This window comes from Chiloscyllium punctatum, chromosome 49 (genome assembly GCF_047496795.1).
Source record: "Chiloscyllium punctatum isolate Juve2018m chromosome 49, sChiPun1.3, whole genome shotgun sequence".
NCBI classification, from domain to species: domain Eukaryota; kingdom Metazoa; phylum Chordata; class Chondrichthyes; order Orectolobiformes; family Hemiscylliidae; genus Chiloscyllium; species Chiloscyllium punctatum.
The window spans coordinates 40,459,917-40,487,110 of record NC_092787.1 but is presented as its reverse complement, the minus strand read 5'-3'; the positions used below and the strand labels follow the sequence as shown (position 1 = coordinate 40,487,110).

The 27,194-nt window shown below is 44.3% G+C and overlaps 1 protein-coding gene across 7 annotated transcripts in view; it reads left to right on the top strand.

Moving 5' to 3' along the window:
- LOC140469619 (glutamate receptor ionotropic, NMDA 1) overlaps positions 1-27,194 on the top strand; it is a 177,533-nt gene that overhangs the window by 6,632 nt on the left and 143,707 nt on the right. For all 7 annotated transcript variants that reach the window (XM_072566301.1, XM_072566302.1, XM_072566297.1 and 4 more), the window contains exons 2-3: positions 8,667-8,801; positions 16,563-16,739. In XM_072566301.1, coding sequence (XP_072422402.1) covers positions 8,667-8,801; positions 16,563-16,739 — 312 coding nt within the window. The remainder of the gene's footprint in view (positions 1-8,666; positions 8,802-16,562; positions 16,740-27,194) is intronic.

The following is a 27,194-nucleotide window of genomic DNA, read 5'->3' as shown; positions in this document are numbered from 1 at the left end:
ATCTAGAATAAAAAACTAGCCAATGGCAACCATGTAACTGCATTCAATTGTTGTAAAAAAATCATTTTGCTCTCTGTAGGATAGAAATCTGCTGTCCCTACCCAGTCTGACCTACATGTGACTGCAGACACATAGCAGTGGGCCTGACTCTTAGGCCAATGAGGGGTAGGAAAGTAAATTCTGACCAAGTCCAAATTCAATAAGGGAATAAAAAGAATTTCTTCAGGAAGCTGTTAACTGACACTGAGTGAGCCTTCTGATGTGCTGTACTGAAGTGTAATTGTACAGTTTTTTACAGACCACACAGATTGAATAACATCATATACTGACGTCGACACTTATCTGCATCGTATACCATCATGTATACATAGATAGGTGCAACAACTAACAAACATACATACATAGGATCCCTTCTCTGATCCCTTATTGGCAGTGATGGCTGAATCCTGCAATGACTATTTCTTTTCTTTGTGTTGTCATGTCAATGTCGCTGAAATGAAAAGAGTACTGTAGAATCTGAAACACTGGAAATATTCTGTAAATCCCACCAAAAATTTTTCTCAGGTTTCAATTTGGTCTTTTCACAAAAACACGCACTTGCCATTTCTCTTTTCAGATTCTGAATAGTTGTTTCTGAATTTGTTTCCTGAACTTCCCCCTTCCCACTGAAGCCAACCGTGCATTATTGGGAAAGTCTTCTTTAGGTTATGGAGCCAAAACAGAGATATTTGCAACAAGTGGAGGCACCAGCTGATCAGATTTAATGGCTGTACATTTTCTTCAGAGAGCAGATTCCGGGCAGGATCAGCTTACATGTTGAAAATAGTTCATATATTTCCTATAGTTAGGTTCCTGGAACATTTGATTTGGAGAGGTGCTGCTTGTGTAGAGGGCTGACCCCTCACAAATTGATAAAAGTATTTGTATGAGTATTGTAGGTTCGCAAGTCTCACAGATCGGGCTCCTCCTTTGTCTGTAATTGCGACCTTTTGTTGATAGTATTATTGACCTAATGGGCGTCTTGAGTGGATCAACCTTCTGATATTAAATGCTACTTTAACCAAATTATATTATAAGCAATTTTACTGCAATATTCTAAACCTCAGAAATCTGAGCCATTTCATGAGGATGTAACTGAGTGCTGCTGATACAGTGCTGACCTCCCAGTCCAGATTCATTTGTCTGTCGCTCCACATAATGGAAAAAGTCAAGCCCAAAAAGAAATCATTTTGGCTCATAGGAAATTCCCCTCATCACAGCACATCCCAATCCTCAACACCTGATCCCATCATGGCCCATCCCCCAATCCCCTGATTCCGTCACAGTCCATGACCCCATCACAGCCCAACCACCTGACCCCATTACAACCCATCCCCTGACCCCCAACCCCATCATGGCATATCCCCTGGTCCCTGACTCCGTCATGGATCATCCCCCAACACTGACCCCATCGCAGCCCCTTCCCCAACTCTGGCCCCATCACAGCCCATACCCTGACCCCATCACAGCCCATCCCCTGACCTTCTGACCCCTGAACTCATCACAGCCCATCCCCTGACCCCCTGATCTGATCACAGCCTATCCCCCGACCTCCTGACCCCATCACAGCCTATCCCCGGCCCCCCCGAACTGATCATAGCCCATCCCCTGGATCCCCTGACCCCATCACACCATAAACCTCGAGACTTTGACTTCCCTCATCTTTGTAGAGGTCTACAGTGCAGAAAACACCCAATTCAGTCCATCGAGTCTGCACCAGTCAAAAACAAGCACCTAATTATTCGAATCCCGTTGTCTAGCACTTGGCCCAAAGCCTCATCTGCCTTGGTATTGCATGGTCCAGACTCTTGTCACTTGCTGTTCTAAAAAAAGTTCCTCACATTCCCTCTAAAATTTGCCCAATATTCTAAAACACTCATCACAGCCCATGCCTCTGTTATTGAGGGGTGGTTAGCTCAGTTAGCTAGACAGCTGTTTTTTTTTAAGTGCTGGGAGGTGGAAATTGCGTGGTTCAGTTCCCACAGCAGCTGAGGTTACCATGAAGGGGTCTCCTTCTCAACCTGTCTGATCACATGAGGCATGGTGACCTTCAAGTTAATCCACCAACAATTGTTTGTCTCTAATAAGAGAGCAGACCGATGGGCCAGTGATGACACTATCTTTACTCTCTTTTATTTTATATTTCTTAGAAGAAGGCACAAAAACAATACCAAAATTAGTGGGGAACTGAGGGATGATTGATAGTGAGGAACTCAAAAGTAGAAGCCTACCAAACAGCTGGAACTGATGCCTACATTCCAGGGTAATAAAACAGTGGGCCGACTGAGACACTGAGCGCAGGGTCTGATCTTGCAACATTTTCCAGATTCTGAACTGGTATCAGTAGATTGGAAGTTAGCAAATGTAACGCTGTTCCTGAAAAAAGTAAGGAAAGGGACATAGGGAATGATGGCTCAAACAGGCTGATATCAGTCATTGAGAATATGTTGGAATTCATTATTGATCAAATGTTAGCAATATATTTTGAAAATCATAACATGCACAACAGACATAACTTTGTTTTATGAAAGGGAAATAGAGTTTGGCCAATCTGCTTCCATTTTTGACAATTCCTTTATTCAAAAAGAGAAGGCAGCAGAAAGCAGGAAACTACAGGCCAGTTAGCTTAACATCTGTCAGAGAGAAAATGTTAGAAGTTACTATTAAAGACATTAAAACAGGGCACTTGGATATGTTCAAGGTGATAAGGCAGAGTCTGCATGGTTTTGTCAAAGGGAAGTCATGGTTAACTAATTTATTGGAGTTTAAAGAACATAAGATATTGGAGCATAATTAGGCCATTCTGTCCATCGAGTCTGCTCCACCATTCGATCATGGCTGATATATTTCTTGAGGACATGCAGGTTCTGGGCCTCCTCCACTGCCAAACTGTTATCACCTGAAGCCTGGAGGAGGAACGCCTCATATTCCGCCTTTGAACCCCACAGCCGCATGGGATAAATGGAGGCTTCCTCATTTCCCCTTCCCCCACATTATCCCAGTCCCAAGCCTCCAACTCCAGACCTGTCCATCACTGCCCCCTCTGATCTATCACCTTCTCCCTTACCCCATCTACCTATCGCTTTCCCAGCTACCTCTCCCCAAACCCCATACCCCCCTTCCATTTCTCTCTCAGCGCTGACCCACAAGCCTCATTCCTGATGAAGGGTTTATGACCAAAATGTCAATTCTCCTGCTCCTCAGATGCTGCCTGACCAGCTGTGCTTTTCCAGCACCACCCTCTCGACTCTGATCTCCAGCATCTGCAGTCCCCACTTTCTCCTAATACGTTTCTCAACCCCATTCACCTGCCTTCTCCCTGTAACCATTGATCTCCTTACCAGTCAAAAACCAATCGAAGCCTGATTTAAATACATTCAATGGCTTGGCCTCCACAGCCCTCTGCAGAAGTGAATTCCACAGATTCACCACCTTCTGGATGAAGAAATTGCTTCCCATCTCAGTTCTAAAAGGTTGTCCTTCCACTCTGAAGCTGTGCCTTTTGGGTTCTAGTCTCTCCTACTAGTGGAAACATCTTCTCCATGTCCACTCTCGCCAGGCCTCTCAGTATTCTGTAAGTTCCAATCAGATCCTCTGTCAACCTCCATCAAATACACACCCAGAGTTCTCAACCACTCCTCATATGACAAGCCCTTAATCCTCAGGATTATTCTTGTAAACCTTCTCTGGGCCCCCTTCAATGCCAGCACATCCTTTTTCACATACAGGGCCCAAAAATGTTGACAATATTCCAAGTGCCTCCTTGCAGAGCGCTTCAGAGAACATCTCCAGGACACCCGCACCAATTAACCCCACAGCCCTGTGGCTAAACATTTCAACTCCCCCATCCCACTCTGCTTAGGACATGCAGGACTTAGGCCTCCTCCACCACCGCTCCCTCACCACCCGATGCCTGGAGGAAGAACACCTCGTCTTCTGCCTCGGGACCCTTCAACCCCATGGCATCAATGTGGACTTCACCAGTTTCCTCATTTCTGCTCACCCCACCACATCCACCTTACCTCAGTTCCAACCTTCCAGCTCAGCACCGTCCTCATGACCTGACCCATCTGTCCATCTTCCTTCCCACCCATTCACTCCACCCTTCTCCCTGACCTATCATCTTTACCCCCATCTCCATCCACCTATCGCACTCTCAGCTACCTTCCCCCCATCCCCCCACCCCCCTCCCATTTATCTCTCCACCTCCAAGGCTCCCAGCCTCATTCCTGATGAAGGACTTTTGCCCAAAACATTGATTTTCCTGCTCCTCGGATGCTGCCTGACCTGCTGTGCTTTTCTAGCACCACTCTAATGTTGACTCCAGTATTCCAAATGCGGTCTGACCAGAGCCTTATACAGCCTCAACAGTGCATCTCTCTTCTAGCCCTCTTGAAATGAATGCTTACATTGCAATTGTCATCCTCACCTCCAAACGAACCAGCTTGTTAACCTTAAGAGAATCCTGAACTAGGACTCCTAAGCCTCTTTGTGCTTCAGATTTTTGAAGCCGTTCCCCCATTTAAAACATAGTCTGCAAGTCTATTCTTCTGATCAAAGTGCATAATGTTACACTTTCTGATACTGTATTCCATCTGCCTCTTCTTTGCTCACTCTCCCAGCCTCTCCAAGTTCCTCTGCAGCCTCCCCACTTCCTCACTGAGCTTTTTGAAGAAGAAATTTGTTGAATAGGTAAAGGGAACCAGTGGATGCATGTGCTTAGGTTTCTAGAAGGTATTTGATAAAGAGCCACATTAAAGTTTATTATGGAAAATAAAAGCTGATAGTGTTGGTGGTAATGAATTGGCTCAATAACAGAAAACAAAACATAAGGGCGGCACGGTGGCACAGTGGTTAGCACTGCTGCCTCACAGCACCAGAGACCTGGGTTCAATTCCCACCTGTGTGGAGTTTGCACATTCTCCCCGTGTCTGCGTGGGTTTCCTCCAGGTGCAGGGGGAGGGGGAGGGATGGGGGGAGAGACTGCGTGCTCCTTCTCCAAGACACCTGGGCTCTAACGTAAATCTCCTGGTTATATGGTGAGCCAAGGCTTTCTTGATTGGCCCAGGTTAACAACCCAAATCAAGAGCCTCGTAGTTAATGAGGTCCACCTTGTTCCAATCACTACACTTCCTTACGTCAAAGATAACCACCGAACCTTCCTCCTCTATCTGAGCATACTTGCATTCGGCATCAGTCAAAGTCCGGGAAGCATACGCTATTGGGCATTTCTGTCCTTGTGGCCACTGGTGAGCCAACAGTACCCCAATACCGAACGGGCATGTCAGCACTATTTCACGCTTCGGATCATAGTGGGCCAACACCTTAGATGACGATAGCTGCTTTTTCACTTCCCTAAAGGCTGCTTCTTGGCTTTGTAACCATTTCCAAGGCTGACCCTTTTGCAATAGCAGGTATACGGGTGCCATGATGAGGCCAGGTTACATGTGAATTCACCAACCCAAGGAAAGCTCAGGTACAGATGTGGGAGTGATCAAAGCTCTTTTGATCGCTGTCACTTTCTCTTCAAATGAATGTAACCTGGTTTTGTCAATTCTGTCACCCAAGTAAGCCACTTTGGCTCATGGAACACAATTTTTCCATTCTAAGGCATACATCCGCCTGGGGGAAACCTTTAAGCACTATGTCCAGGTTCTCCAAGTGATCTTTATTGGTCTTCCCTGTTATTAGTGTGTCATTCAGATAAATGGCAACGTTGGATAGCCCTTGTAAAATGTTCTCCAGGATCCACTGAAAAGGAGTACAGGCTGATGATACCCTGAATAGCAGTCTATATTGATATAAACTATTATAGGTTATAATTGTAGCTTACTTCTGGAATCCTCATGTAGTCGCAGGTTCAGGTAGACGTGGCTCATGCCCAGCTTCGTCATGGACAGCCCCTCCACCAACTTTCCGTACAGTCCTCAATGCAAGGGATCAGGTATTTACCCAGCTGCGGGAAGTGGTTTATCATTTGCTTAAAATCCCCATAGTTACATGGTTATTCCCACAGACCAAACGGTCTCTCAGCATCTCATTCAGGGTTAACCCAAAATCACATGCGTCAGCCAATCACCGTAACCTCGACAAAAATCCCAATATGGATTCCACCAGTTCTCTAAATGCTGAATAGAACAAATAGCGTCTCAGGATTAGAGGAGGTTTGAGGTGGTAATATTCCTTAACCAACTCTGTCAACTCTTGGAAGGTTTTAGTGTCTGGTGCCTCTGGAAAGTTAAGCCCCTTACAACCGAAAATGCGGGTCCACACACAGTCAGAAGGATTACTCATTGCTTTTCATCTGACCCAGAAGAAGTATCACACTCCTTCCACATACTTTGACAGCGGGGTCAAATGAGAGTCAAGATTCCCAAGTAGAGGCACGATGCCAGAAATTCATACCCCAACTCCATGATAACTGTTGCAAGCGAATGTCCTGGTTTCTCCCACCACCACTGAAATCACTGCACAGAGGCTGGTGTCCTGTCACCAAGTCACCCGTTATTTACTAGTGCATAGTACACTGGCTGTGGTCAGTCAGCTCAGACCAGTCCTCAACTGAGGAAATTGTAATCTCCTGGTTATTTTTTTTTTCTCAATTTTTTTCTTTCTTTTTTGTCCCCTATTGCCAGACAGCAGTAGTGCTCATATTCCTCACCACTCATGTTTATGTGTGGGTAGGTGCAAGGTACGGTGAAAAACACCAAGTGAAAATAACTTTTATTAACATTTCCACCACCAGAAAAGATACCCGTGCGGCCAATAAACCCTTGGTAAGCAAAGCCCAGAGTGAGCAATCCTTCTCCTGGTTAATTGTTTTTTCCTCTGGTTATGTACATATTTTTTCCTTACGCCCACCCTACTGCCTAACTGCGGTAGTGCTTCTTCTGGTTTTTTTTTCTTTTCTCTTTTTTTTTGTCTGGCTATTTTGGTCAGCGAAGGCTTTCCTGATTTGTCCAGGTTATCAACCCCAATCAAAAATCTCATAGTTAACAAAGTCCACCTGGCTCCAATCACTTTGTAAGACATTCATCTATAATTTAGCTGGGTAGATAAAGGTGGACTAATGAATGGAATATATTTGGGTTTCCAAAAACAAAACATTAGATAAGGTGGTGCACATGTAGTCATTGCACAAGAGAGAGACTCATAAAGTTAGGAGTAAAACTTTGACATGCCTTAAAGGTTAGATAATGTAAATGAAGCAGAGATTAGAATAAGTGAGACAGCTTTGGGTTGACAAACTATTACTATTTATTATCTATATTAATGACTAAGATGGCCTATTAATGCCCTTTCCTGAAGAAGGGCTTATGCCCGAAACGTCGATTCTCCTGCTCCTTGGATGCTGCCTGACCTTTTGCGCTTTTCCAGCAACACATTTTTCAGCTTTGGTAGTTCTTTGTCAGTCATACTTTTACAGATTATGAGGTGAGGTGAGCTTTTCTGTGTGACTGGTTTAAATTAGCGAAGGGGTTTACCCCGTGACATAACAGTTATACCCTACCAGATTATGCAGAGACTGTTTCAACTTGTGAGCAACACGGAATGAGGTGCATATGTAAAAGATCAAAAGAAAGAATTGCATTTATACAGTAGTTCTCAAGATTATTGGACAACTCACTTTATAGTCAATGTATGCTGAGCAAACTCCTACAAATAGATTAGATTCCCTACAGTGTAGAAACAGGCCCTTCAGCCCAACAAGTCCACACCAAACCTCTGAAGAGTAACCCACCCAGACCCATTTCCCTTTGGCTAATGCACTAACACTACGGGCAATTTAGCATGACCAACTCACCTGACCTGCACATCTTTGGACAATGGGAGGAAACCCACACAGACATGGGGAGAATGTACAAACTCCATACAGACAGTCACCTGAGGCAGGGATCGAACCCAGGTCCCTGGCACTGTGAGGCAACAGTGCTAACCACTGACCCACCGTGCCACCTAAGATTTAGGCAATCTGTTTCAGTGAGATGGTTTGAGGGATGATGGTTAGAAAACTGGGGAGATTTTTGTTAGACATTCACCTGTGCCTGTAGCTTTGGAGGAACGTTTTTACACAGGGTGGCTGGAATGTACAACTCGCTGTCAACTTGAGTCAATACACCAGGCGGCATCAGTGCATTTAAACAGAGGTTTGATACACACGTGTGTGTGTGAAAGAGAGAAAGAGAGAGAGAGAACAGAAAGAGGGCAGGTAAGAAAAGATAATTTGTGTAGAAGGAGTCTTGCATAGGTTCACAATGGCAGAGACCAAGCAGGTAAAATTATATTTCTTTGTAAATTCTCTGTAATTTTAGTTGACAGTGAGGAGTGGAAAAGGGAGAGGAGTATAATTCTATTATTGGGCAAGGGCAATGTAGCACTGACAACTGGGTAAATGATGGGGTGAGAGCCAGCCAGTGTTGCCATAATGGGGAAAGGATGTTACAAACTGGGGATTGGGAAGAATTGATGAAATCGGTGACAGAGAGGGGAGGAACAGTGACTGAGACCCTGATTACTGCTTTTTTTTTAGTTGGTAGGCTGAGAACTCTGCAAGGCATTGGTGTTCTGATGTTGGAATGTTAGTTCCTGGATGTCTCACATCACTGTGTGTGGTTCTTTCTTCCCAGGTGTACGCGATATTGGTGAGTCACCCACCCGGCCCAAGTGACCACCTCACCCCTACTCCTGTGTCTTATACAGCTGGCTTCTACCGAATTCCTGTCATTGGCTTGACCACACGCATGTCAATATATTCAGATAAGGTAAGGAATACCCAATTAACTGGTTGGTTTGTCCAGTGATTTAATCTGTCAAAATGGGAAGAGAGTTACAGTCTATTTCCTATCAGTACTAATCACCTCATTATTACAAATGCGCAGAAAATCAGAGGCTGCGTAGCAAAGTATCAGTTGATCCTATCCTGTTTACATCTCTGGCTGGGAACTTGACAATCTCTATAAAAACCACCAGAGCCACTCCACAAGATTTTGTTTGTAGTTTGTACAAAAGCTAAAGTGGGGGCTGTTGACTCAGCCTATATTGTATATCGAGCTGTTAACCTAACGTATTAATACTTCATGTGGGAGTAGGAGATCCACCTGCAGATCACATTATCCCCAAGAAACTAGGCAACAGGTTACAACAAATAGACAAATTATGTTCATAATAATGAATTCAGGTCTTAAGTGAAATTTTATGAAACGTTTCTTCATTGGAGAGATTTTCCTCAGAATTTTATGCTTCCTCCTTTTGAATGGATCTATATTTTACCCAGTTTTCAATTGGCTTGTAGACAGTTCTAGATCTTCTGGGTCCAGCTGGTAGTCAGTCTCAGCGTTAGCTCACTGCAAATTGACTTGTAATCTGCTTCAGCTGCAGCTGTGCAGTACACACATGAGATCACTGCAGCCATGCAGTATATGCATGCCCTCAATGCAGCTGTGCAGTTCACGCATGGCCTCAATGTGGTTTTTCAGTTAAAAATGACCATGCGGTGGCTGTCCAGTACGTAGATGAGATCACTGAAGTTGTGCAGTACTTGAATAAACCTCTGCAGTTGAGCAGTTCATGCAGGGCCATGCTGCAGCCTTGTAATACATGTATCTAATCTTTGCAGTTGTATAGTGCGTGCATGAGATCACCTTGGTGTGTAACACATGTATAAATCACTACAGTATGTAGTGTATCCATGATCTCACTGCAGTTGTGCAAAACATGCATGACCACAGTGCAGTTGTGCAGGACATGAGTGATCACACTGCCTTTTGGGGAAGATGGGATTTGGACAAGGAGGATGGGTTGCACCTGAACTGGAGGGGTACCAATATCCGAGGCAGGAGTTTTGCTAGATCTCTTTGGGAAAGTTTAAACTAGTTTGGCAGGGGGATGGGAAACGGAGCTATGGATCAGAGAATGGGGTGAATGGGTGAACACGCAGACACAGCATGCAGAGAGTCTGTGAGGAAGGATGGAGAGATGATAGGGCAAAGTTGCAGTTAGCGCAATGCATTGAAATGTGTCTATTTTAACACAATAAGTGTCAGGAATAAGGGTGTTAAACTTAGAGCATGAATCAATACTTGGAGCTACGATGTTGCGACCATTACGGAGATGTGGATATCATAGGGGCAGGAATGGTTGTTTGATGTTCCAGGGTTAGATGTTTCAAAGGGAGAAATGTAAAAGAGGTGGGGGAGTGACATTGCTAATCAGGGATAGCATAACAACTGCAGAAAGGGAGGTCATCCAGGAGGGTTTGTTTACTGAGTCATTATGGATGGAAGTCAGAAACATGAAAGGAGCAGTCACTTTATTGGGAGTTTTCTCTAAACCCCCAATAGCAACAGAGACACGGAGAAGCAAGATTGAGAGGCAGATTTTGGAAAGGTGCAGAAGTAACAGGATTGTTGTCATGGGTGACTTTAATTTCCCTAATATTGATTGGAACCTCTTTCGTACAAATAATTTGGGATGGAGCAGATTTTATCAGGTGTGTCCAGGAGGGGTTCCTGACTCAATAAGTAGATAGGCCAACTGGATTTGGCGCTTGGCAATGAACCAGGTCAGGTGTCAGATCTCTTGTTGGGACAGCATTTCAGTGATAGAGATCACAACTCCCTGACCTTTACTATAGTCACGGAGAGGGATAGGACCAGGTGGTATGGGAAAGTATTTAATTGGGAGAGGGGGAAGTACAATGCTATTAGACAGAAACTGTGGAGCATAAATTGGGAACAGATATTCTCAGGAAAATGCATGATTGAAAAGTGGAGGCTGTTTATGGAGCACTTGCTGCGAGTGTTGGACAGGTTTGTCCCACTGAGGCAAGGAAGGGATGGTAGGGTGAAGGAACCTTGGGTGATGAGGGATATGGAACATCTAGTCAAGAGGAAGAAGGAAGCTTACTTAGGGTTGAGGAAGCAAGGATCAGACAGGACTGTAGAGGGTTACAAGGTAGTCAGGAAAAAACTGAAAAATGGACTTGGAAGAGCTCGAAGAGGGCATGGAAAGTCTTGGCCAGTAGGAGTGAGGAAAACCCTAAGGCATTCTGCACTTAGCTGAGGAACAAGAGGATGGCTAGAATGCGGGTAGGGCCAATCAGGGATAATAAAGGGAACCTGTGCCTGGAGTCAGAGGAGGTAGGGGAGGTCTTTAATGAATACTTTGCTTCATTATTCACTAATGAGAGGGAACTTGTCGATTGTGAGGACAGCGTGAAACAGGCTGATATGCTTGAACAGGTTTATATTAAAAAGGAGGATGTGCTGGAAAGTTTGAAAAGGTCCCCTGACCCAAGGTTACTATAGGAAGTAAGGGAAGAAATTGCTGAGCCTTTGGCGATGATCTTTGCATCCTCACTGTCCACTGGAGTCGCGCCAGATGATTGGAGTGTTTCAAATTCAAGAAAGGGAGTAGGGATAACCCTGAGAATTACAGACCAGTCAGTCTTATGTTGGTGGTGGGCAAATTATTGGAGATAGGATTTATGATTTTTTGAAAAGCATAACTTGATTAGAGATAGTCAGCATGGCTTTGTGAGGGGCAGGTCATATCTCACAAACCTTACTGAATTCTTTGAGGATGTGACAAAACACATTGGTGACTGTAGAGCAGTGGATGAAATGTACAGAGGAACCTCGATTATCCAGACGAGATGGACGGGCACTATTTCGTTCAGATAATCGATTATTTGGTTAATCAATTAAATGCCTTTCCTCTGGGGCTCAGAGTTTTTTAAGTCTGCTCCCCATTTAGGAGACTGCAGCAGCACACCGTGCGTGAGACCCCACCTTCAGCGTTGCCCCCACCCACCCCCAACCCCATCCAATACCGTCTCCCCCCCGCCTTGTTCAACCTCCCCCCAACCCTGTCCAACACCTCCAACCGCCCCCATCTAATACCACCCCTCGGCTCCTGGGCCTGTCCAACACCACCCCCCAACCCCGTCCACCCCTGCCCCCCCCCCCCCCCGCTCCCCCTGCACCAAACCCCGCCCCTGTCCACCCCGCCCACCCATGCCCCCTCTCTGGGATAGGCGGGCTGGACACCAAGAACAAGACTGCTGCTGCTGCCTTTGTGGGGTAAGTCTACACACACACACACACACACACCAGCGTCTTTGCCCTGTACAGGACAATGTTGGATTATCTAGGGAGAGGGGGGTTTAGGGTACATGCTTCTGTAGAACACCAGGGAAAGTGTGGGGAGAGAGGGGCAGGAGGCCAGTCATTTGGAGACGGTGCCTGTTTAATCACTATAAACAAAAGACGCGATCACTGCTGGAAATACGTCTTTGATGTAATGTTGCTATCGGGATCTTACATCTCTTTTGGATAATCCGATATTCGGATAATCGAGGTTCCTCTGTATATGGATTTTAGCAAAGTGTTTGATAAAGTTCCCCAAGGTAGGGTCTTTCAGAAAGTTAGGAGGCATCAGATGCAGGGAGATTTGGCTGTCTGGATCCAGAATTGGCTACACTATAGAAGACAGAGGGTGGTCATTGATGGAAAGTATTCAGCCTGGAGCTTGGTGACCAGTGGTGTTCCGCAGGGATCTGTTCTGGGACCTCTGCTCTTTGTGATTTTTATAAATGACTTGGATGAGGAAGTGGAAGTGTTGGTTAGTAAGTTTACTGATGGCATAAATGTTGGTGGAGTTATGGATAGTGTGGAGGGCTGTTGTAGGTTGCAATGGGACATTGACCGGATGCAGAGCTGGGCTGAGAAGTGGCAGATGGAGTTCAACCTGGAAAAGTGTGAAGTGAAGGTCAAATTTGAATGCAGATTACAGGGTTAAAGGCAGGATTCTTGGCAGTGTGGAGGAACAGAGGGATCTTAGGGTCTATGTCCATAGATCCCTCAAAGTTAAAACCCAAGTTGATAGGGTTGTTAAGAAGGTGTATGGTGTGTTGGCTTTCATTAGCAGGGGGATTGAGCTTAAAAACCATGAGGTTATGCTGAAGGTCTATAAAGCCTTGGTTCGAACACAGTTCGAATATTGTGTTCAGTTATGGTCACCTCTATATAGGAAAGATGTGGAAGAATTAGAGAGGGTGAAGAGGAGATTTACCAGGATGCTGCCTGGATTGGAGGGCAGGTCTTATGAAGAAAGGTTCAGAGAGCTCTGGCTTTTCTCATTGGAGCCAACAAGGATGAGAGGTGACTTGTTAGAGGTGTACAAGATGATGAGAAGCATTGATAGAGTGAATAAGCAGAGACATTTTCCCAGGGCGGAAATGGCTATCATGAAAGGGCATAACTTTAAGGTGATTGGAGGAAGGTTTAGGGGAGATGTCAGAGGTAGGTTCTTTACACAGAGAGTGGTGGGTGCGTGGAATGCACTGCCGGCGGTGGGAGTAGAGTCAGATACATCAGGGACATTTAAGCGACTCTTGGATAGTCACATGGATGATAGTAAAATGAAGGGTATGTAGATTAGTTTGATCTTAAAGTAGGATAAAAGGAGGGCACAACATTGAGGGCTGAAGGGCCTGTACTGTGCTGTGTTCTAATTACAATGTTTAAAAGACATTTGGATAAGTACATGAATCGGAAAGGTTTGGAGGCATATGGGCCAGGAACAGGGCAGGTGGGACTTGGTTAATTTGGGATTATGTTTGGCATGGACTGATTGGACTGAGGGATCTATTTCTGTGCTGGTTGATTCTATGACTGTGTGGTTCTTGTGTGATTTGTACATATCCCTTCATATCTTTGGATAACAAAAGCTTTGCAATTTCACTTTTCACAATCAACTGAATAACAAGTGCTGCATTTGAGAGGACCTCCCAAATTTCCTTCTTAATTTCATTCTTGAAAATTCGGACTCACTTTTAGACTCTGTCTCCTGGTCCTGGACTGTCTGAGCAATCGGAATAATTTCTCTGGGGACATTGCGCAACTGTCGCATAACGGGTATAATGTATTCCAACCCTCTAACTGTTCCATTCACCTTGTTCATTATCTTCTCTGCTTGTCCATCTGTTTTTTTTTCACAATTCACGTCAGTGGAGCAGCAGCGTTCTGGAGGGGTAATGGGTCATAAGAGTGGCTCATCATTACCTTCTCAAGGGCCTTGATGGATAAATACCAGCTCTGTCCTTGATGAACATCTTGTGAACAAATTCAAAAATACAAGCTCCTTCTGGAGCTCCATAGTTTATAGATGCAGAAAGGGCAGATGCGTAGAATCTCTACAGTGTGGAAGCAGGCCATTTGGCCCATCAAGTCCACACTGACCCTCCAAAGAGCATCCTACCCAGACCCATCCCGTACCCCTGTGACCCTGCATTTCCTGTGGCCAAATCACCTATGCTGCATATTCTTGGTCATTACGGGCAATTTAACATGGCTAATCCACCTAAACTGCACATCTTTGGACTATGTGAAGAAATTGAAACAGCCAGAGGAAACCCACGCAGACACAGGGAGGACATGCAAACTCCACACAGCCAGTTGCCAGAGAGTGGAATCGAACCCGGGTCTCGGGAGCTGTGATATTTCACTTGGCCGCGGGGACTAGAACCAGTCTCACAAGAAGGGCAGGTCCAAGATGAGGAGGAGCTTCACTCAGAAAGCAGTGAATCTTTGGAATTCTTTAACTTAGAGGGCTGTGGAGAATCAGCTGTTGAGTGTAGACAAATCAGAGATCAATAGATTTCAAGGTACCAATAATACCAAAGCACATGGAAATGGTGCTGGAATTGAGGTGGGTGATTAATCACAATGGTGCATTAGAATGGCAGAGCGGACTTGAGGGGCTGAATGGACTTCTTCTGCTTGACTGCTTTATGAGGGAAACCAAATAAGATCCACACACAATCCCCAAGTTTCTGCAAACAACTCATTTGGATTCATCAGGAATGTGCCCTTTATAAATCCCTGCTGGCTCTTTCTCTCTCTCTGGTCATTACAGCAGCTCAGAGCCTGGAAATTCTATGGTGAGTAACTCAAATCCTATCTCTCAGGAGTCTGATGGAATACTCCCCTCTTGCCTGGATGGGTGCAGCTCCAACAACATTCTTGAAGTTTGCCACTACCCAGGACAAAGAAGCCCATCTGATATTTACTCTCTTTACCACTGACACACAATAACAACAGTGTGCGCTATCACTGCCATAGTTCACCAAAGATCCTTAGACAGCACCTTCCAAGCCTCTACCACCTTGAAGCACAAGGGCAGCAGATACCACCCCCCCCCCCCCCCCCCCCCCCCGCAAGTTCTCCTCCAAGTCACTCACCATCCTGGCATGGAAATATGATGCTGGCCACTGTCACTGGGTCAAAATCCTGGAATTCCCTCCCTAAGGGCATTGTGGGCCTACCTATAGAACAGGGACTGCAGCAGTTCGAGAATGCAGCTCACCAGCACCTCCTCCAGGGCAGCTAGGGATAGGAAGCAACTTCTGGCTTTGCCACCATGCCCTCGTCCCATGAAAGAATAAACAAAAACAAAATATTAAGAAAGCTGGTTATAAAAAAAATGCTAAATTTCTCTTGAATATTAACAATTGAGGATTGAAGAAATTGAGAAGTTCAGGATGTTTAAAAGATTCAGTATATTTATGCTTTTTGGGTGTGAGTCTGGAACATATGGATAGAACATGAACATCTGAGCCATTCAGATGCAAACTCAGGAAACACCTTTACATAAAAACAGTATTCACAATTAGGAATTCTCCCTGATACTATTGCAAGATAATTGGAGCTTTCAAGTTTGAGGTTGACTGATTTTTGATGCGTAAACAAGCATTTTGGCAAATCTTACATGAAGGAGGACAGAGCCTGTGACTGCAGCCCCCCCCCCACCACCTACCCTGTAGGTACTGGACCCAGTGACCCTACTGCCCTTATCCTCCCCAGTGATTGTTGCTTATGATTAGGGTAACGTGCGACAGCTGACACCCTGAGAATGGGGAAGCCTATGTTGAGGTGACCTTATCATGCCAGGGACACTCTGTGGCTGAGGGACCCTGTGACTGGCAGACACTGTGTCAGGGATCCCTGTAGCTGGGGGACCCTGAATTGGGGGGTGGGGTGGTCCTTGTGACTGAGGGACCCTGTGACTGAGAGACCCTGTGACTGAGGGACACTGTGTCAGGGGGCACTGTGAGTGAGGGACCCCGTGTCGGGGGGGATCCTGTGTTGGGGGACCTTGTGACTGACGGATACTGTGTCAGGGGAGCCCTGTGACTGAGGGACACTGTGTCAGGGGAGCCCTGTGACTGAGGGACACTGTGTCAGGGGAGCCCTGTGACTGAGGGACACTGTGTCAGGGGAGCCCTGTGACTGACGGATACTGTGTCAGGGGGCTCCTGTGACTGAGGGACCCTGTGACTGAGGGACGCTGTGTCAGGGGGCACTGTGACTGAGGAACCAGGTGTCGGGGTGACCCTGAGTCAGTGGGAGTGCTGTGTTGGGGAGGACACAGTGTCTGGACCATCCAGTGTTGAGTGGACTCTGTGACTGGACAGTTTGATGTGATGAAGCTATTTGCTGACCGCCCGTGTGTTATTCCTACAGAGTATCCATCTCTCTTTTCTCCGCACTGTGCCACCGTACTCCCATCAAGCTCAGGTCTGGTTTGAAATGATGAGGCGTTTCCGTTGGGGACACATCATCCTGATAGTTAGCAATGACCATGAGGGTCGGGCAGCACAGAAGAAGCTGGAGACACTCCTGGAAGAAAAGGAGTCAAAGGTTAGTGCATGACCTTTGTGTCATTTCCCAACTGTTGTGTGTATGTAGATATCTGTACGTGAACACATTTTCTCTCCATTTTGAACATGGCTAACATTGCTTTAAGCATCTACGGTGTCTTGAGTGCTACCTGACAAAACTTGTATTTATCATTCCACGTGCTTCATCGTAGTCAAAATCTGCTACGTGTAATCAGCGACAGGATGAGAGCCGTATACTGGAGCTCTGCAAAAAAAAAAAACAACCTGCAGCTCTTCTTAAAGTTGGACCAAGGCCCTAACCTCCACAGACCTTAACCAATCATATGGCATCAGGAGCATCCCACTGTCAACACATACTCTGCCAAGCATACCACTCAGTACAGGACAACTCCAACATGACTAGGGCACTGTATCTCTTTATATTCTGCCTATCATAATTCCCAATCCAAGTCCAGATAATAGGATGGATGAGAGGGAATGATTTTCACTTACAATGCGCAAACCCTGCTTGACCCCAAACCTCTGCCTCTCCAACCTCTCCTGAAGCCTCCCACTGGTCCTTCCATTCACAGAATGAGGGGAATGAATGAATTCACTATTCCTGAACATTCATGAAAGATTGTCAATCCAGTGACCATCAGACCCTGGCCCATTGTATTGCTAAACAATGTAATAACAGCCACTGGAGAGCTGCCCAAACCCAGGAAGAGTCATTGCAATGCCTAGCGTGTGATGCATGAATTAAATCATTAACATTCCCACTTCACAATTTCTCTCATCACTACCCAGCTCCCACATGCACTTTATCTCCCAGGCCAGCGTCCTCCTTCCTAGTCTTCCTCCATCCCCACCCCGTAGCTTTGTCTCCCCTCCTCCTTTCTTTTCCTCATCTCAAATCTCTCACCATTGTTGATTTTATTCTTCACAGAGGGCCAGGATCACTTGTATTCCTTCTGCCAACCCTCAACTGACTGTCTCACTCACTTGATAGCAACCATTATATCTGGGCAAACAAGTGGAGTAAAACCATACTGGTTAAAGGGTTAGTGAGAGCTGGATAAGAGAGGACTAAAAGAGTTTGTTTAACATAGAAAGGCCTGTCAGAGTTAAGGTTTGTGTTCTTCCACCTTACAACTTGTTAGGATTAGTGTCCTGCCAGGCAGAAGGAGCAGTCAGTATTTGGGTGCGTTTAGGGGATAATGGCCTGGGAAACATCCTGGTAAATGTTTCAGCTGAATTATGGTTCAGTTATCTGTCTACCAGATGGATTGGTTATCATTCTGGATTAATGATTGCTAATCCAGTAGTGAATCTTCCAACAAGGTTAGGAAGGGCTGGGTGATTCTGTTAGAGATTTCTATCATTGCTGATAATAGATTGGATGGGGTGAGAAGCTAATTGCTAGAGTGAGGGGTCCAGGATCCAACTAGAGGCAGGGGGTCAGTGACTGGTTGGAGTGAGGGTCAGTGATGTGAATTGAGTCAGTGAGAGGTCAGTGATCAGGGTGGATTGAGGGATCAGTGAAAGGACTGAGGGGGTCAATGGTGAGACTGGAGTGAGGGGTCAGTGTCTGGTTGGAGTGAGGGCTCAGTGGTCTGTTAGAGTGAGGGATCAGTGATGAGGATGGAGTGAGGGTTCTGTCTCTGGTTAGAGTGAAAGGTCAATGATGCTATTGCAGTGAGGAGCAAGTCACTCTGGAATGAGGGGTCAGTGTGCTGGATTGAGTGAGGGGTCAATGATCAGGATTGATTGAGGGGAGGTTGCTTATCCTTTTTTAATGCTGTCTATGAACTCATTGCCAATTCTTAGGAAAAATCCATCTGGTTCACTGATGCTTTTTAAGGAAGGAAACTGCCATCTTTACCTGGCCTGGCCTAGATATGACTCCTGACCCACAGCAATGTGGTTGACTCAGTTGCCTTCTGGGCAATTTGGATTGGGCAGTAGATGCTTCTCCGGCCAGTGATGGCCGCATCCCATGATTGAACTTTTTAAAGATCCTGCTGTGATAGGTGGGCCATATCCAGATGTGTTTCGGTCTCCCTGATTCAAAGTGATTACAGTGGAATGACAGTTCCGTGCATTAAAAAAAAAGAAATTGGAGCTGAGGTAACTCTCCACTTCTCAAACTTGTTCCACTGATATAACCATTATTGCTTATCTTTAAAATGCTATTCCCCTTCCTAGCCAATCCTCATTTTCTCTGATTCCACAATTATTCTCAAGTCTGAATATATCCAAAGATCACAATTTGTGTGGTGAAAACTTCGCAAACTTTTGAAAGATGACATTTCTCAATTTGACCCCAATTCCTGAGATTGTGCCTCTCTCCCTTCCCCCCAGACCATGGACATGAAATTTTTAAAAAAGTACTGGAGAAACTCAGCAAGTCTTGCTGTATGTGTGGAGAGAGAAGTAGAGTTAATGCTTGAGCCCAGTATGACACTTGTTCAGAGTTGTTGTATCTATATTTGCCAAGCCACGCAAACTCTTATATGTTTCAGTGAGATTATCTCCCTTTCTTACAATAGCAGAGAACATTGATCCATTGTACTCAATTCACAATATAGGGTTACCTTTCATCCCAACAACCAATTAAATGAACCTTCTCTGATCTGTCTCAAAGGCAACTATATCTTTCATAATAATAAAAAAACAAAAAATGCTGAAAATTCATACCAAATCAGATAGTATCTGTGGAGAGATTATAATGTTTCCATTAATTATGTTTCTCTCTCCACAGATTCTTCCTGAAATGCTTAGTTTTTGTAGCATTTTCAATTTTTTATCAGGTTTCCAACATTTGCAATAAGTTGCTCAGGTATATGAAGCCTTATTTAGTTAAGGACATCAAGATTGTACACACTATTTCAAGTTTGGTCTTAGTAAAACCCTACATGATTGTTACTGGTTAAAAAAAATTCTAATTTTCTATTCTTACTTAAAGAGGTTAATAACAGTTCACTTTGCCACATTAAACTTCATTGGCCAATTTATTACTTGCTAACTCAACCTGGCTTTGTATCTTTGCAGCCTCTTTGTAGCCCTGTACTCTCCAGGCAGTTTATTGTGCATCACCTAACTTCATATCCCAACAAACTTGAATGCATCCAGGTGGTACATATAGATTGTAAATAGCTGTGGGGCCCTAGCATTGTCCTTGAGCAATCAACTCATAGCAGCCTGTTAACTTGACAGTGCCCCTACCCTCTGCTTCCTGTCCATTAACAAAATCTATGTCCACTATTGCCTCAACTCCATTTGCCCATATCTTGTTTAATAAATTTGTACGTGGTACCTATAGAATGCCTTTGGAAAGCCTGAATGTCCACAAACACTGTGTAATGAATTTTTCAAATTTGATTGCCATTTTATAAAAGCACACTGATGGTGTTTAATCATGTTATCCCAATGCATTGATAACACTTCTTCAATAAAAAGTCCCAGGAATTTCTTGACTGATGTCAGCCTGATTGTCTGGTAGTTTTCTGATTTTTTTTCCCTCACTTGTTTTCTTGAGTACCAGCATAATAAGTTGTTTGAAGGTTGTCATGGTGACAGTGGTAACATCAAGTAAGAATGTTTACAATTACACCATTTAGCTCTGAAATTGTTATCTTTAAATAATTTTTTTTTTAGAAAAACCATGAGCCTTGACACCTCAGGAAGTTTGCTCTGACCTGTCACCTCTGCAGGAATGACTTGAACAAAGAAGTTATATACAGGGTACAGTGAAGGGTCTTATTGCTGATTGGATTGAAATAGTTCAGATCATGTTAACATTCATGCTGCTGATTGGTTGGCTGCACACAGTAGCCACCTGAAATGTTGAGGCCAACTTTAAGGAACAGTCTTGCAGTGACACCTTTTTTTCAGAGAATTTGTACAGCATGTAACTGCAAATATTTTTACTTAATGTTAGTCGTACTACATTTTCTCATTTCCAAATGGTGGGCATATTTCTACAATGCAGTGAGTTTTGAAACATGACAGTTATGGTTTCCATTACTTTTACTTAAATGTATGGTGGAGTCTGATAGGTCCACAGGATTTGTTGAGTTTTAGTCCCATTGGAAGGGTGGGGGTGTTTCTGAGTTACTTTTTCTCTGCTGATCTCAATTACTTTAAGTAATTAGCTCATTGTTCTGTAATATTTCAGGCATATATTTGGTGTCTTCTATCACAAAGGCAGACCAAAATATTTATTTAACATTTCTACAACTTCCTTATCCCCAATTATAGTTTCTCTTGTCTCAACCTCTTTTTAAATTGTCTTCGTTTTTGTTGACTCACTGAGGCTCTTGTAAATTTCTTGCAAGTTAACTCATTCTTTTTATTAATCAACTTTTGTGTCAAACGCTTCTAGTTTCTCAAAGTCTTCAGGCTTCCTTTTGTTCTTGACAATACTATAAGTTTCTTTTTCTTTAATCTAATATTATTCTAGCTTCTTACATGAGCCACAAATGGATTATTTTTCAATGGAATTTTTCTTCATGAAAATACTTTTTAATTGAGATACTTGGGTTTTGCTGAAAGAAAAACATGCTCTTGGTGTTTTTCATCTTACACACATCACAAACAGATAGAAAAAATACCACATTTCAAAAGGAATAATAATTTATACGCAATTTATAGGTGACTTTCAGTTGGGTTTATAAAAGACTTGCTTCTACTCACTAGAAGCTACATATGTTGAAATGCAGGGTAAGTCCTCTGCAGGAAAAAGGAATTTATCTGAGTATTATAATTTTTCAATCAAAGAAAAGTTGGGTGGAGCTTTGCTCAGTGGTACATTTTCCGTTCTCCATGGTAGCACATCAACTAGTCAGAGTCTACTTGTTAACCAATCAGCACTGGGTTTTGCATGTTATATATTTTGTTGTTCCCTTTGAAATTTGGTACTTGTGCATTTGTCTTGATGAGCGCAGGAGGAATAGCTTTGATGATATATCTCTTTCTTGAATTATTTCTTCAAATATTTGCCACTTCTTATCTAACTCCTTAACTTTTAATCTATTTCTACAATCAGTCTTAACCAACTTGCCACTCATATCCAAGTAATTGGCTTTATTTAAGGTTAAGATTGTGAAATTCTGTTGTATTGTAATCACTCTGCTCGACTGGATCCTTTTGCTGTGAAATTGCTAATCAATCCTAGCTCATTACTCACTCTATGATCTAAAATAGCTTCACCACAGATTAGTTCCATGATGTATTGATTTGGGGATGCCTCGATTGCATTTGATGAACTTGCCGGACAGATTACTTTTTCCAGTTTACTTGGTACATTTCAAATGAAGATTGATAGTTTGGTGAGTGAGGGTTGGTGACTGAGATGGAGTGAGGGGCCAATGATATGTATAAAGTGAAGGTTCTCTGAAATGGCTGTAGTTGGGGGATAGTTGTGTAATATTTAGTGTCAGTGGGAATGATCTGAGTTGAGTCATTGATGCAAATAGAAATTGTGGCCAGTGATCTGATTGAAAGGTATAAATCCATGTTCCAATTGGTTGGTTATGTGAATTATCTAGGTAACTCAAAAAAAGTTGGTGATTAGGATAGCAAATAGGCCAGTGCACTGAATGAAGTGAAGATTTAGATGTGGACAGAGTGACATGAGTGAGATGTTAGGCAGGGGTTGTTAGATATTGGATGGAGTAAGGAGTCAATATATATCCAACAGTTATTGCCTGGTTGTTGAAGAAAGTTTGGATTTACTGATGTAACTCATAGAGTCATACAGCACAGAAACAGAGCTTGGAGTCCAACTCGTCCATGCCGACCAAGTTTCTCATACTAAACTAGTCCCACTTACCTGCATTTAGCCAATATTCCTCTAAACATTCCCTATTCATGTCCTTATCCAAATATTTTTTTACATGTTGTAACTGTACATGCATCTACCACTTCCTTTGGCAGTTCATTCCATGTGTGAACCATCACCCTCTGTGTGAAAAAGTTACCCCTCAGATCCCTTTAAAATCTTTCTCCTCTGATCTTAAAAATATGCCTCCTAGTTTTGAGCTCACCCATCCTAGGGAAAAGACCCTTGCTATTCACCTTATCTATGTCCCTGATGATCTTATAAACCTCTATAACATCACCCCTCAACCTCCTGTGCTCCAGTGAAAAGATTCCCAGCTTATCCTTATAACTCAAACTCTCCATTCCCGGGGACATCTTTGTAAATTTTTTCTGAAACCTCTCCAGGGCAATCAGAACTTATGTGGTACTGAAAGTATCACAGTTGTCCTCCTGGATCTGAACCATAAAACAGCTATAGGAGGAGGCCATTCGGCCACTTAAGCCTGTACAGGCAGTGTGTTGGATTGTGACTTATTGGTATATTACACCATTTTTGTTGTTTGTTCCACATTTCATGACATCCTTGGCAACAAAAAAATTCACTTTCCTTTGAGGGGGGAGATGTGCTTGTGTGCAATAGTGTCACTTTATTCTGGATTTCCTAATCAAAGGAAATAGATTCTCCTTATCAAACTTGTCAAGTCCTGTGAACATTTTATACGCCTGGATGAGATCAATCCTCAACCTTTTATACTTAAGGGAATATGACCTAGTCTATGCATCCTGGTATCTCCATTGTCAAAGCCAGAATATCCTTCGTGATATGCAGGCCTCAAACCTTAGTGTAGGACTTCTGATGCGTACTAACCAGAGCTTTACATAACTGTAGCATAACTCCGTATTCCTTTGTATTCCAGCCCACTTTGTGATGAAGGGCATCATTCTTTTAGCCTAGTAGATTATTTTATGGAGAGCAGCTGTGACAGAGTACAAATCTGAAAATTTGGTGAGTGAGGGAGTTCAGTGAGGAAGGAGATCCTTTCTTTCTCTAACCGTGTCTGCCTTCAGGAGGGAGGGAATTGAAAACTGCATGAGCAGGTACAGAGAGCTACTGGGAGTTCTGCTGCATGCTCTGAAAGCTGGGAAAGAAACTGATTGGTGTGTCACTGGCAAATGTTCTCCAAACTCTAATTGTGACAAAAAGATTTTAAGACCAGGAAATAGAGAGCGTACAGGGCCAATTTGTTCAATAAAGGTGGAGCGGCACCAATAAATCCAGCAAACTCTGGGTATTGGGGAATATACAGACTGGGTAAAGAAAAACAGGGAAGCTTACGGCAGATATCAAGGGCTGAAAGCAGCAAACAATCCTACAGAAGTATAGAACATGCAAGAGGGAACTTCAAAAGGAAATTAGAAGAGCAAAAGGGTGGCACGGTGGCACAGTGGTTAGCACTGCTGCCTCACAGCGCCAGAGACCCGGGTTCAATTTCTGCCTTAGGTGACTCTCTGTGTGGAGTTTGCACATTCCCCCCGTGTCTGTGTGGGTTTCCTCCGGGTGCTCCAGTTTCCTCCCACAATCCAAAAATGTGCAGGTTAGGTGAATTGGCCAGGCTAAATTGCCCGTAGTGTTAGACGAAGGGGTAAATGTAGGGGAATGGGTCTGTGGTTCGGCAGGTCGGTGCGGACTTGTTGGGCCGAAGGGCCTGTTTCCGCACTGTAAGTAAGTAATCAAAAAAGGGGGCATCAAAAGATACCAGCAGGAAAATACTGAGTTATTTTACAAGTATGTTAATGGGCAAAAGGATAACTAGGGAAAGAGTAGGGGTCATTAAGGACCATAGTCATTGGGAGCACGGTGGCACAGTGGTTAGCACTGCTGCCTCACAGTGCTAGAGACCCGGGTTCAATTCCCGCCTCAGGCGACTGACTGTGTGGAGTTTGCACATTCTCCCTGTGTCTGCATGGGTTTCCTCCAGATGCTCCGGTTTCCTCCCACAGTCCAAAGATGTGCACTAAATTGCCTGTAGTGTTAGGTGAAGGGGTGAATGTAGGGGAATGGGTCTGGGTGGGTTGCTCTTCGGAGGGTCGGTGTGGACTTGCTGGGCCGAAGGGCCTGTTTCCACACTGTAAGTAATCCAATAATTTGTGTGTGGAGCCAAAGAACATTGGGTTCCCAATGAATATTTTGTGTTCTGGTTCACCAGTGAGAGGGCTGATATGGGGATAGAAATCAGGGAAAAGAAATTAGCCTAGACAGAGAGGAGATTCTGAGTTGTCTGGCAGGCTTAAATGTAGATAAATCTCCATGGCTGGATAAAATGTATTCCAGACTTTTGAGTGAGACATAGGAAGAAATAACAAGAGTGCTAGCAATAATTTTCAATTCCTCTGACCACAGGAGAGGTGCTGGAGGACAGCCAATGTTGTACTATTATTCAAGAAGGGAGCAAGGGGTAAACCAGGAATCTACAACCCAGTTAGTCTAACCTCAGTGTTGGGGAAACCATTGGAAGCAATTCTGAGTTACAGAATAAACCTGCCATTTGGAGAGGCAGGGATTAATCAAGAAGTCATCATGGTTTTGTTAAGGGGAGGTCAGGTGTAACCAACTTGATTGAATTTTCTAAGAGGTGACCAAGTGTGTAGGTGTCGACTTGGACTTCAACAAGGCCTTTGATAAGGTCTCACATGGGAGCAAAGGTAAGACTCCATGGAATCCAAGGAAAATTGGCAAATTGGATCCAGAATTGGCTGAGTGGCAGGAAGCAGAAGGTGATGGTCAAAGAGTGTTTTTGTGACAGGAAGCCTATGACCAATGGAGGTCCACAGCAATCAGTGTTAGTCCCTTGCCGTGTTTTTTATAGATTAGACTTGAATGTAGAAGAATTGATCAGTAAATTCACAGATGATACAAAAATTGATGGGGTGGTAAATAGTGAGGAGGATAGTCTTCGATTACAGGAGGATATAGATGGTCTGGTCAGATGGGCTGATAAATGGCAAATGGAAATCAAACTGGATAATTGAGAGGTGATACATTTGGGTAGGGCAAACAAGGCAAGGGAATACATGATGAACGGGAGGACCCTGGGAAGCACTGAGGATCAGAAGGACCTTGGTGTGCATGTACACTGGTGGCTACAGGGATCGGGACTGGAGAATAAAGCATAAGAAGGCATCTGGGATACTTGCCTTTATTAATCAAAGCATAGAGTTTAAGAGCAGGGAGGTTATGCTGGAACTGTATAAAACATTGGTTAGGCCACAGCTAGCGTATTGTGTGCAGTTCTGGAATCCACACAATAGGAGAGATGTGATTGCATGACAGAGAGCGCAGAAGGGATTTACCAGGATGTGGTCTGGGCTGGAGAGTTTCAGTTATGGAAAGAGGTTGGACAGACTGGCTTTGTTTTCCTTAGAGCAAAACAGACATGATTGAAAAGTAAGAAATTATGAGGAGTATAGTTAGGCTAGAGAGGAAGGAATGTTTCCCCTTGGTGGAGGGAATCAGTGACTGGAGTATGGGTTTGAGGGAAGAGGCAAGAGGTTTAGAGGAGATGCAACACACAACTTTTTCACCCAGAGAGTCCTGGGGATGTGGAACTCACTGACTGCGAAGGTGGTAGAGGCAGAAGCCCTCGGGATACTTTAGAAGTATTTAGATGTATGCTTGCAATGCCAAGGCAAAAAAAAAGGATTGTTAATCCAGAGATCGAGTTAATGTCCTGGGGATTTGGGTTTGAATCCTGCCATGGCAGATGCTGGGATTTGAATTCCATAGAAAATAATCTGGAATGAAGAACCTAGTGATGACCATAATCCATTGTCAATTATCGGCAAAACCCACCTGGTTCACTAACGGCTTTCAGGGAAGGGAAATGCCATCCTTCTCTGGTCTTAGATGTGATTCCAGACCCCCCCCCCACTCCCCCATAGCAATGTGGTTGACTCTTAACTGCCCTCTGGGCTATCAGGGATGGGTAATAAAGGCTGGCCAAGCCAGTGACACCCACTTCCCATGAATGAATACCATAAACGCAGGCTACAGGCCAAGCCTTTATATGGTTTGCCAGGTCAGTTTGGCTGACCTGGCAAGTGCATAATGCACCGAGTGTCCGAGATGAACTCTTCTGCAGGATATGTCATTAGCTGCAGATGATCTTCAGAGAGAATCTGGCAGGTAGTACATGTCCCTTCTTTGATCTGGTTTGTTCATTAGTTTTCCATTTTGGATACTGATGAGGACATTGACTTCTCAGAGGAATGCAGCCAGACCAAGTCCTTGACACCACAGGTACTCAACTGTGCAAGAAAGGAGGAAGAACAAAAGTGCTAAGGGATTCAAACAGGCGTTTCTGTGGCAGTGAACATGACTCTCGGATGGTGCATTTTCTCTGTGGTGCCAGGGCCACAAATGTCACAGAGCAGCACCTAGCCTGCATATCCCTGGACAATTTAGCATGACCAATCCACCTAACCTGCACATCTTTGGACTGTGGGAGGAAATCGGAACACCTGGAGGAAACCCACGCAGACACGGGGAGAATGTGCAAACTCCATACAGACAGTGGCCTGAGGCTGGAATCGAACCCCGGTCCCTGGTGCTATGAGGCTGTAGTGCTGACCACTGAGCTACCGTGCCACCCAAATTGCCCCCAAACAATAG